The 12638-nt window shown below is 35.6% G+C and overlaps 1 protein-coding gene across 1 annotated transcript in view; it reads left to right on the top strand.

Annotated features, from left to right (window-relative positions):
- Positions 1–12638, top strand: part of LOC104525470 (protocadherin-11 X-linked) — an 80609-nt gene that overhangs the window by 41986 nt on the left and 25985 nt on the right. The window contains exon 2 of the mRNA XM_029085109.1: positions 8895–9478. Within this exon, the coding sequence (XP_028940942.1) occupies positions 8939–9478 (540 nt within the window). The 5' untranslated portion in view covers positions 8895–8938. The remainder of the gene's footprint in view (positions 1–8894; positions 9479–12638) is intronic.

The raw sequence follows: 12638 nt of genomic DNA, 5'->3' as shown, positions 1-12638 counted from the left end.
AGACAGTGAGTGGAGAGACATTATAATCTTGTTTTCTGTTTTGTCTCGATCTGCTGTGTTTTCATGTGGTTTGTTTGTTTGTTTTGAGGGTTTTGTTTGTTTTCAGAGGCTTTTATTTGTTTCTTTTGTGGTTTGTGGGTTTGCTTGGTTGTTTGGTTTTTTTTCCATAAAATGGCTATAGTTTTGGTTTATGTTCTAATACAACTTACCTTCAGGTGATTTTGTTCTGCCCTTGGAAAAGTCTTGCTCTCAAATCGTGTTCTCTTAGCAGAGTCTTACATTACATACTGCAATGTTCTGTTCATCTAGTCAGGTAGGGTCAGTTAGCTAAAAAAATATGATTACTTCCCCGTTATTGGGACCCTTACATAAAGTATGAGAAAATTCCTTCCAACACAAGTAATTAGTTCCATGTTCAAGGTACTCTTAGAGATTAGAGTGGAGTTTATAATTTATAAATATGCTTTCTTATGCATTGCATCCATGTGGTATATGTGACAACTTTGGACAAACATGGCAATTAGGCTGTTAATTGGGGTGGTATACACTAAGATATATATTTAAAAAAAACTCATTTATGATATATTTTAAACTCTTGACCAATATCTTCTAGTTTGAATCTTATTTATACTTAAGCTATCTTTAAGAAGAACAAAAAATCCTATATGAATATGAGTAGGTATGCTGCCACTGGATGAAAAACATGTTTCTTGTCTAAAGACTTCCATGGAAATTATGCTGCTATTAAAATTTTCTGGTTTGCCATAGTGTATAAACTCTTGCTTGAAGGAAATAGATTGAAAAGGAAACACTTTGCTTCTATGAAGTGTTTGCAAGGTTGAATGTAAAATTGCCTGAATCGTTTTCTTCCCATTTTACCAAAGAAGAAGAAAATGAGTTGTTTGATGTTTAGTTAGTTCTTAATTACAATGATAAGTAAAGAAATACATGAGTTAAAGACTGAATAAGTGTATGAATTTTGTATGTCTTAACATGATGCTTCAAGAGCCTTACAGTATCAGAAATTGAACACGGTGTCTATTTGCAGACAGCCTGATGGGAGGTCAGAATAAAGAAATACGAAAATGTGTTTTATTGTACATGTTTTACAAGCATGCTTTCTTGCTGTAATTTCCTGGTCCTGTTTAACGTGAGCATGCTGATAGTTTGCTGAGCAGCAGTTATGGTGAAAGTTCAGCTACTCTCTTCCTTTCAGACTTCTTACAAAAATCTGTGAGGGTAATTTCTCAGGATGCTCAACCTTCTCTGAGTATGTTCTGCTAGGGCAGAGAAAAACTTATGGAAATACAAAAGTTCAGGCGATTGAAAAAGAAATGGATAGAAAAAGTAGGGTTGTGGTGTAGTTTAAAGTTTAATGTATGACACCCAGGAGAACTTGAGGGGGGTTTGGGGGATTTTTTTGGCTTTTTTTCACCTTCAGGAATTTGATGCAACTAGTGCAAAATTCCAGATATCCTTAATTTACCAAGAATTACAATTTTATTTTAACTGAAGACTTTTTTAAAAGAACAAAAAAATAGCAATATATATATATAGGGGTTTGGGTTTTTTTTTTTTTCTATAAGTTTTGGAAACAGTGTTTTCACAAATGGAAGTTTTGGTTAAATTGGAATTTTGGATGTAGCTATATCATCGCAGTTTTGAACTGAAAGGGGAAAATGGAAGGCGGCAGCTGTTTTATGCTACTCTAGAATGAACAAATGTTGTTATATATATGGCTGGATTCTAGGCAGAATTGTATTTAGTATGAGTAGGTAATAGACAATATAACATTCAGCTGTGAGCAATATTCCTATCCTTATTCACAAATACTTGGATTCGCTAGTAGACACTGTGAAGTGTATTTTTCTACTATTCAATAATGAAAGTTATTAACTGGCAGTGAGGCAGTAAAGCAAAATGCATTATGTATGAAACAGGTGATCTTGACAATTGGCATTTCAAAGGATTTGACACAAGTGACTGAAATCAGATTTACTTTCATTTTTAAATGAATAAAAATGTGTTTTTAGTTGAAAAACATCCAATGATGACATATGTGGTTTCACATAATTTCTTATTGTAATACGGCGTTCTCTTGCCAGTGGTTCATGGATGACTTTTCTTTTGTTTGCTTTAGCAGAGATTTAATTTTCAGATTTGAGGCATGAACAGATTTTCAGGGAACAAAATTAGAGCAATTTTGACTTGATTTGTAAAATGTATTCATGTGTACAAACACACAAATAAAACACTTAAGAAAATGACATTATGAATCATACCATTAATAACTTGATTTTTTTTTTTGCATTGTTTTTGAAAGTCGGTCATTGAATTTTATTTAATATATATTTGAATTTGTAGAGCAATGTTGTGTTAGCTTGGAATTGTAACATTCAGCAGCTTCATAGAGGGTTTGTGTGTTGGGTGTGGGCTTTTTGTTTTGGCTTTTTACTATTTCTTCAGATATCCCAGTGTTTGTTTCTAAGAAAATGGAAATAACCATGCTCATCAGGGAGATCTTAACCAATATTTCTGTTCTCAACCTTTAGCTTTTTATGCAGCCCTCATGCAAAACTGTTTTACTATAATAGCAGGGCTGTGTTTTTCCTAGTGTTACTGGGGTATAAATAAATTTGATACTGAATATTCTCACAATCTTCTGAAATCAGTGACAGGATATCTTTAAAATATTACTATACTTACTATTTTAGTAAAAAAGAGACTTCAGCTTTACAGGGATTCATTTGAAATGATTAAAAGAAATTACTCTTTGTGCCATATATCAGTGTGATTGAGTTCAGTTTGTTCAGCATGCTCACTGCCTGTTGTGTATTTACAGTTCTGTTCAGTTTTCAGCATCTTGATACAAGTTTTAATGAACACTCTTCCTATTAGTTGCAGATTAACATCAGGAATTTAGAGTTCTTTTTCACTAAAAATCTATCAGTTGTTGGTCTTCAACACCTTGGCTGCTTCTTCGTGTGGTTTGAAGAATCTGCCTTTTGGTCATTAACTTTTTATTTCTTCAAGTGAAATGTAATTTCCCTGTAATGGAGAAGTAAAAAAGAAAACCACCCCAAACTGAAAATATTCTTTTTCTAAAGCAGTGAAGACTTAATCATGAGAGCATGCAACAGTAAGCAAGTTGTGTCTCACACTAAGTTAATTCTTTTGTTGACTTAAATGAATGTGGGGTGAAGTTTTCTCCTGGTGAAAAGAATTTCCAGTTTCATTTTGTTCATCACTGGAAAAAAATCAAATTAAAGAAGCCTCATTGAAGTCAGTACCATCACACTAATAAAAAATACATCAAAGAATAAATCAGTCCCTTAGTGGATTTAGAGTAAAATCATAGGAGAGAATGAATTTGAAAGCCTTGATAATATAACAAATTGTCTGTTTCTCTTTGAGGTAGGTCTTTTTCTTTGAATATGATCAGGAAATATACTATGCAGGGATGGATCTTGTGGATAAATATTGATGTCTGAAAGATAATTTCTATTTGAAACATTATAGAGCATGAAAATGGGTTCAAGTTGTTTGTTAACTTTTGTGCCTGGCCTTAAAAAATGAGAGGGATTCCTGTCAGGCATCAGTTTTGTAGTGTTTCTTATTGCCATCAAAAATGGTAAGAAATACCAGTACAGTCTCTGCCTTTTTAAAACCATCATCAAAACCAGCCAGTTCCTTAAATCAAATGTGGTATGTGTGGTGACAAAAGGATGGATGTTGCTGTGTTCAGCTGTGTTAGTGACCTACAGGAAAACAAACAAACAAAAAAAAAACCAACAACCAACCAAAACACCCAACACTAAAAGTCTGCAGTACCAGACAAGATCCTATCTAACAATCCAGTAGCTGAGGTCTACAGGATAAAGTTGAAAACCGTATCAACATGATTCAAAAATTCAAAACTTCTGGCATGTACCATAGAGCTGCTTAATTATCAGTGGGCACTGCAGAGGAAGCCTTTGTGAACTGGAACAGTTGCAAATAGCTCTCTCCTCAGTTAAGTGACATTATAATCATGCTGTTGACTGACAAAAAGAGCCTGTGTCTTGGGGATCTTTTTGCTCTGAGAAACACTGTTTTAATACAGTCCTGGGTTTGCTAGGATAGAGTTAATTTTAACTATTACAAACACATGGATTTAAATACTTCTATTTAAGGAGGCCGTGGTGGATTAGCAGCAAAAGAAAAGGATGTATTGAAAAAGTGTGCTATACTAGCTAAATTTGGCCATGTAATTAAAATAAGTTCAGGAATATGAAGATAAGAATGAGAACTATTTTTTCAGGATTTCATCTCGATTTTGATTTTAATATTTGGTTAGTGATGTAGTTTTGGACTTCAATGTAATATTCCTACATTTTTAAAATAGTCTATAATACCTTTTTCTTAAAACTTGATATAACAGTTACAAAATACTACCACAGCTTATTTATTCCTGCTCTAAGTAAAATTTGAACCCAGGTATCAATAAATAGTGTTGCTTTTTCATCTGGAGTGGACACCTGTACTCTTAACTGCATTTACTACTTGTCTGTGATTGTCTTAAGTAAGAAATAGCAGTCGAGTCCTGTAATGAGCTGCAGGAATTCTGATTCGGGTCGGACCAGATAGAGCCTTGTGTATAAAGAACAAATTTTGATTCTACCTTCACATCATGATCCATTAAAATAGTTTTTTATATCCTGTCTACTTTTCAAGGTATGCTTTGACAGCTGCTAAATGAAGATAATATTGAACAATGATAATACTTAAATTATGCCATTAATATTTAGTATATTGGACAAAAATGCAGGAATATTTAAGTGCATAGATACTCAGATGAAAGAGAGCAAATTTCAGATTGTTCTTTTCCCCTCCTACCCTCCATCCTGACCATCTGGGCCATGTGCCTTGCTAGTTACAGAAGTCAGTAGGACAGACATCAGTACATTCTTTTGAAAGATGGAAAAATGGCTTGGCAAGCTTAATGTTACTTTCTGTCTAACAGTTTTATTTGTTCTTAATTTTTTTTTTTTAGCACCTTGAAAGTGTTAGTAAGCGCTGGAGCTTATGATGGGTCCTTTGGAGTTGGACTGCTCTATTTAGACTTCTGTACTTTTTATTTATTTTTGCCTCTGTAGTACAGTCATCAGGAAAGCCTGTTTCCACACACCACACAGTGACTACCTTTCTGCCCAGTTCCTTTTTTCCATTTTGTATTTATATCTTAGTTAATCTATAACTTTTTCTACCATCTGTTACCATTCCTGTGCTCTCTTCTGACAATTTCTCTTAATGTCCTGTTTTGTCTGACTGCCATTTCCATTTGCAGTTTCTTTAGCCTTTCCTTTTGGATTTGTATTTATACTTGTTTCCTATTTTGTGTTAAGTATATTTATGATATGTAGGCAATTATGAGAGACAAAGTAAATATTGTATGTCATTAGAAATACTCTGATTTTGTAAATGTCTTTCAGGATGATGCTTGGTTGCTAGAAAGTACCTCCTGCTCTTTTTCTTTGCATTTCTGTTGCCATAGTATTCCTATCAGTGCTATGGCACGAATGACAGGCAACATACAGCTATGACTATATAAATAGGTTGCTTTAAGAACACCACTTTCCCCATGGCATAAGATGTTCCACTGTATATCTAAGCAGAAAACTTGAGTCATCTGGAGGTTTTTTTTCCCCTTAAAGCCCTGCAGCTCTAGAACAGTTTTTAAAGGTTCAAAAGTGTTCCTAGAATTGCTTAGAAAGACAGGTCAAGTCCATTTAAGAACAGTGGATTCTACAGAAGTTCAAGAATTACAGGTTGTATATAGATTAGTTGTTTTTTCTACTTCATGACTAGTTTTCTGTTAAAACTCATAACATTATTGTGTGTCTATACCCTTTAGTAGTTCAGGGAAATCTGTGGCAGTAACTGACATTACAGTTGTCTAACATGGTTTATAAAAAGTGTTCTATTATTTACGTGTTTAAATGTATTTTCTGTAGTATGACACAAATATTTTTAATAGAATGGTTCAAACTTTGTTTCATTCAGAAAAAGTAAATACAAATATGTGTAATACAAAGAAGTTTCAATCTGCAGTTTTCCTGAAAAACCTCTTTGAGTCCTGCTGTTGTTATTTTATAATCCCTAGAAACTCCAGTGCAGTTAGAACTGGGGTTATAGGAATTCTTATCAGTTAGTTTTAATATAAGTTATCTACCAGTACTATCACAACTTTTACAATTGATTCAGGACAGTTTTTCATGAACATTTTAGGCTGTTCGATTTGTGTACTTGTCCTCAAATTGCTTTGTAAAACTTCATAGATAAAACACAAACATTTGAGTGTGACTGAAATTCCCTGGATCTTCAGAACTGGAGAGAGGAGTAGTGTAGCATTAATAACCTTCTTAATTATTAAAAGATTCTTATAGCATAAGAGTATTTATTTTGAAGATGTATATGCAGGACTACAATATTTTTGTATTATTATAATTTATGGGCAATCCTTACATTAGTGTCACAGAGTAATTTGGGATAGGGACTGGAATTTGGTTTATATTTATGATGGGCTTTTACATTTTATTTCTTCCCCTCAGAAGTGAACTGTAAGTTTCAAGTATGACTCTGGCAACATCAGGATATGAAGGGTTTTTTACCTGTTTTATTATTTTTCAGTTTAACTTCTAGTAGAGAAGAAAAAGTGGCAGAATACTACTTTCCAGCATGCATGGACCATGCTACCTCTATGAAATTTTGTTTTGAGGGGAACAATTAAATATTGACTCTTCATTATAACCCATACATTTTTATCAATGTTTTGCATGGAAACAATCTAAATAAATATATTTTAGTAACAGTGGGGTTAAAAATATACTTTCCTTAACTAAGAGCTTTCTGCAGGCTGAAGGTACCATGAGCAATTACTTTAGTAGGGTGACAGTTGCTGGAGATGTATTTACAGAAATATAAGACAGTTAATAAATAAAATAATAATAGTAAAAATAATGTATTTGTACAATATCACCACAGTTCTTTGATTAAACTCATGCTGCTACCATAACATTACCATTAATGATGATCAATATCTGTTGATGACTTCCTTATTTACATACTCAGTGTAACATTAGAATGGATTTATAAGATGACTGTGTTTAGTGCACTGTTCCTTGGCTCCTGAATGCCTGTTCAGTGTTGTATTGTGCCTTATACTGAATTACTGAAGTGCTGCAAACAAGTCAGTGAGTTGCTGAAATACTGCAGGTCGTGCAGTAACTGTGCAACATCAACTGCATCTCCAGTTCTCACCCATGTCAGCATTCTCATGTGGGTTAATTGAATCACTCAGTGAAGACTTGCAGGATTGGATTCTTAGTTTGTGTTGCTCCTTTCGTATCATAAAGTCAGCAAATGCTTTACAGTTAAATCAGGCTGATGTGGAAAGATACACCTTGCAGATCTGGTTGGAGTGTTCTTTATCTGTTACTTACTCCCAGTCAAAAATGGAATAGCAATATTAGGTGTTCCCAATCTGTTTCACTGGAAAGTCAAATGTTTTAGTTTAAATTACCCTGAAAATGGTACTGCTGAAAGGTAGTAACGAAGAGGTGAGGACAATTACTGGCTTCAGTAATTTCTTCAACCACTGCAACTTGATCTGCGGGAGTAAATCAATGTGTGCTGTTACAGGGAGAATAAAGTCGGAAAAGGCAGAGAAAAAAAAATACATTTTTAACTGCACAATGAAAAGACTGTAGATAACTTGGCACAGGTATTTTTGACACAGATGCTAAGCTGGTGGGAGCTAAAATTTGATTAACTAAAAAAAATCATTTTAGATGGAACTCTTGATCATCTGCCTTACAGAAATGCTATCCTAGATTATCCTAAGTTCTGGGAGGGCAGAATTATGCAGAGATTAGGCAAAGCAGCAGTGTGATTTTTCTCTAAAAGTTCTCAGCTGAAGGCTGTAGGTATATAGATATCTGTGTGTACGTGTAAGTCATCCCATTCTACTTCCATCTTTCCTGAGGTTAACAGTCTTGAGAGCAGAGTGTATTGTTATTCAGAAACAAGGTTGAAAAGCACAATTTTTTCTTTTCTTCAGCCCGGGACAAATCTGTATGTTACTTTAAAGGCAGTGGTATCTCAGTGTATTTAGTTCATATATGAGCAGACATCACCAGATTTAAAATTATATGAAATGTCTTCCAGTTCATTCTCCAGAAGATATATTAAATGTTGTCACATACCAGATGGGAAATTATTGTTGCATAATTATAGTATCTTTCTTTTTTTTTTTTTTTTTTTTTTTTTTTTTTCCCTTTTCTCCCCTAAAATCAAAGAAAGCAAAAGAAATCTTAACTGTCTTGGAAATTAATGACAAGTATTTAAATTGAGGTTATCTGGTAATATGCTGGGCTTTTGGGGAACTACGAGGGTTACAAGTTCACCCTTCCTGCTGGGAAATAATCTTTTAGGTTTAGTTCTACATCAAAAACTTTCCATGTTTTGCTGTTCTCTTTCTGTGTTGGAATTTGTGCACTACTCTGGTGGATTTAGACACATATTCCAAATGTTATGTTTACTTCCAAAGATCAAATCAGCTCTTCTCGTCTTAAAGAAAGGGACTGCTGTAGCAGTGTCCCTGTGTTAGACAGATTTCAACCCATTGTTGTCTGACATTCACCAGACTCCATCTAGATAACATTTTCTTGCCAGTTTAAGTTCTTGTATTAAAAATAACTAGATTTCTTTGCTGTTAACAAACATTACATAATTTTGTCAATGCAAAACTTAGGGGAAAGTTAAGACAAAGGTACTCCTTTCATGTCTCCTTCACTTTAAGAACACAATATTCTGTAAATTTTTAAGAATTTTTCTTTCTTTTCCTTTTTTTTCAGCTACTCTTGGTGTTCTACACAAATACTCATTAGTCATTCTGGAGATGGACTTGCTGTCTGGAACCTACCTCTTGGCAGTCTTATTAGCCTGTATTGTGTTTCAATCTGGCGCACAGGAGAAGAATTATACGGTGCGGGAAGAACTGCCTGAAAATGTCCTCATTGGCAATTTGCTCAAGGATCTTAACCTAACGCTGGACCCAGATGTGCCCCTTTCCTCACCGCTGCAGTTCAAGCTCGTGTATAAGACTGGGGATGTACCGTTAGTGCGGGTGGAGGAGAACACTGGTGAGATATTCACAACTGCAAACCGCATAGACCGAGAGAAGCTGTGCTCGGGCATCTTCAGTGAGAATCGCTGCTTTTATGAGGTGGAGGTTGCTGTTTTGCCTGATGAAGTTTTCAGACTGGTCAAGATCAGATTCCTAGTGGAGGATATAAATGACAATGCCCCCCTCTTCCCCTCAACGGTTATTAACATCTCTATCCCTGAAAACACAGCAATTAATTCTCGCTATTCTGTCCCGTCTGCCATCGATCCGGACATTGGTGTGAATGGTATTCAGCATTATGAACTCCTTAAGGTGAGTTTCTTCCATTTGTCTTTGTTACTGTCTGTGTTACTGTCTTCCCACAAATATTTCCAGTCCTCATCAACCCATTAGATATATGGAGCTGTGTACCACAGTAGTAATACACTGCAGATACCTGTGTTGCAATGTTAATCTGTACCCCTGAGTGCATTCCAGTGCATCATATCTTCACTTTGTGGAGAGCTATTTATGTATGTGTATGTCTGTGTGTAACAGTACGATGAAACGTGCATGTCTTCATCAACTCTCCACCAGCATTCAAAGTGTTTGTGCACTTTGGCTAACGGTCTTAGCCCATTAAAGATGTACTCTTATTGCCACCAACATGACAGCACCAAGTGCAGCGATATTTTGCATTGAGTTTATGTCTCCCTCTTGCATGAATGTTAGATTTGAGCAGTAGAACTTAGCCTAGAAGTTTATGTGATGTGATGCTCATCTCAATACTGATGAGCTATGCCAGATTGAAAAGGAATGTGTTTGTCAAAGCAGCTTTGTAATGTTTGGGTGGGCATAACGTCTGGGCAGGTTAAAGTCCAAGATATGCATGAATGTGAGGACAGCAGTGCCAGTGGCCTTGTAAGAGCAGATATTTCATATTCTTGCTTCTTTTACCCTTTGTAGGAAATGAGCGGAGAACTGCAATTGGGGAACAAAATAATAATATCTAAACATGTGGTGTGTAAGACCATGAGATTGCTAAGTAAAGGATTGCTCCCTTTGTGTTTACTTAAGTAGAAAGTTTAGAACAAGAGAAAAACTTACCCTAAAACTGTGATGTTATTATATGGGAAGCTGAAAATGGCTTTGCTTCCCTTGATTTGGAGTAGGGTACTGTGGGGTACTTTGACTGCTCAGCAACTTACCTGACATCCTCATTACTGACTGGAAGGATATAGACTACAGAGGCCAAAATATGGCTTGATTGACTTGATAGCTCATATTCACTGATATCAGTACTTACTAGCAGTTCAATAAGAATAAAGTGCTACCTTATTTTAGATCTTTTAAGTTGCTTACAACCTGAAGTAGTTGTGGCAGTGTGGGTACTAACTAAAGACATAGAAATTTATTTCAGAAAACTGCATTTGAAAATTGGTATTTGAATTGGGGAGAAAAAAAAATAATTATAGTTTCTGATAGTAGGAGATAGTAGAAGGGGCAACTGATAGTAGGAGATAGTAGAAGGGGCAACTGATAGTAGGAGGTGGTAGAAGGGGCAACTGATAGTAGGAGGTGGTAGAAGGGGCAACTAAGACAGATAGTGAAGTAGTTCAGATAAAGAAATGGCCAGATGGAAAAACAATTATTTTTGTCTCAGTTGAGATAACTACTTAAGAGTATAAACTGGGAATGATAGGGGAAAGAGAGACGGGCATTCATAAACAGAAACAGTGTTTTAAAACAGTGGGGTGCCAGAGCAAATTTTAAATTGAAATGTTAATAAGCAGTGATTTCTGATTAAGGATGAATCTACAAATACCAATGTTCTGGTTTAATCCTGGTAGGCAGCTAAGCGTACAGGTCTTTGTTCACCTCTTCAGGGCGTTCGCCTTGCCTACGTACTGATGTAAAATGTACATTGTATCTGGCAATGCCACCACAGTGTTAAAATGCTTACATGCTGTTGTTGATTACACTATTTCAGTACACCTACATTTGAGTTCAAGGCAAGCTAATATTTAGTTTAACCTGATTAATACACTTAGAATTTACAGGTGTTGCGGGCTTCTGCTTTGACTAGGAAGATTTTGGTGTGAAGCATTTCTTTGTTCTCTTAAAAAGAGGAGCTGTTTCAGAGCAGGTTTTGAATAGAATCCCAGCTCACAGCACTGTAATGGAGAGTTACATGTGTACTTCCAAAAGGGTTCATCTAAGTGCATGTTATAAATTAAATTCTTTTTATTGATTACTTAGTATTTCTTGTCTAAGCAACACCTTAGATGTTACATAGGTGCAAGACTACCCAGTTAGCAGTGGACTAGAGTGAAAGCATAACTCTACTCTTACAGGAGCAGAGTGTTTTCTTCTGTGTGCTAATAGGTTGTTGCTTTAATCTGTCACAGTTTTGGGGGAAATTAAATTGGTGTTACTGTTATAGTTTCATTACTCTTACCTATTACAGTAATTTTCCTGTATTTACTTATCAGAAGCAGCTGGTGCATTCCTTCTAGAATAATATAATAATCTTTTTGTAGCTGTCAGTTCATACCTCTAATCTGACAAAATAGATTCTTACTCAGTCTCGCAACACGTCAGTCTTGCCTCTGCTGAGGAGTTACCTCTTGCTACTGTAGATCATCTCCTGTGATGTCTTTCAATAGAAGATTTCCCCTTCTTTCTCATAGTTTATCAATTCTGTGGCCTGTGGAAGATGGAGGTCACAAATCATCATATTTCAAGCCTGATCTTACAACTAGGTTATTTCTGAGCCTCGCAGTAGTTCTGGATCAAGTAACTAATGTCACCGTTTGTGAAAATCAAGAATGGAAGATGATGTGTTTTATGTAAATTGAAAGCTAGGAAGGTAGTTAAATCAAAATGATAGAGTGAAACTAGATTTTTAGTGAAATCAGAACCAGAAAGTCAGATTAATAAAATCATTGTGGATAATCATATTTGGTACAAGTTTGATAGCCAAAAACACTAACAGTGTAGGACAGACAAAACTTTTGTATGGCCTGTTCGTGTTTTAATGTTTCACCAATTGTGATAGTTTAACTCAGCTGGCAGCCAAACAACATACAGCCACACAGCATGACCCCCCCACCTCCCAGCTGCACTGCTTCTCACAGCTTTCTAGCTGTGAGACAGTGCTTTCTAGCTACTACGAAGAAAAATTAACCCTATCCTGGCAAAAACCAGGACACCAATACTATTTGAGTGGTTCAGTACAGGAAAGCACAGTTAACATCTCTGGATACAGTGCACAGCGACACAGGCTTACATTCACAGGATCATCTTCACTGTCCCAAGCATCAACTGCTTTAACTTCTCATTTCTGTCCTTTTTTTAAGCTTTTGGTCATTTAAGTAGAAGCTGAAGTAGCAACCCTCACTTATACTCTCAAACCATGTTTGAATGAGGAAGTATCCCACAGATAATCACACGGAAATTAGTGTGGATGATTCTTCTGCTTAGGCTTCAGCAG

Source organism: Antrostomus carolinensis, unplaced genomic scaffold, assembly GCF_000700745.2.
Source record: "Antrostomus carolinensis isolate BGI_N321 unplaced genomic scaffold, ASM70074v2 scaffold8900, whole genome shotgun sequence".
NCBI lineage: Eukaryota > Metazoa > Chordata > Aves > Caprimulgiformes > Caprimulgidae > Antrostomus > Antrostomus carolinensis.
This window is presented reverse-complemented; position numbering and strand designations above follow the sequence as displayed.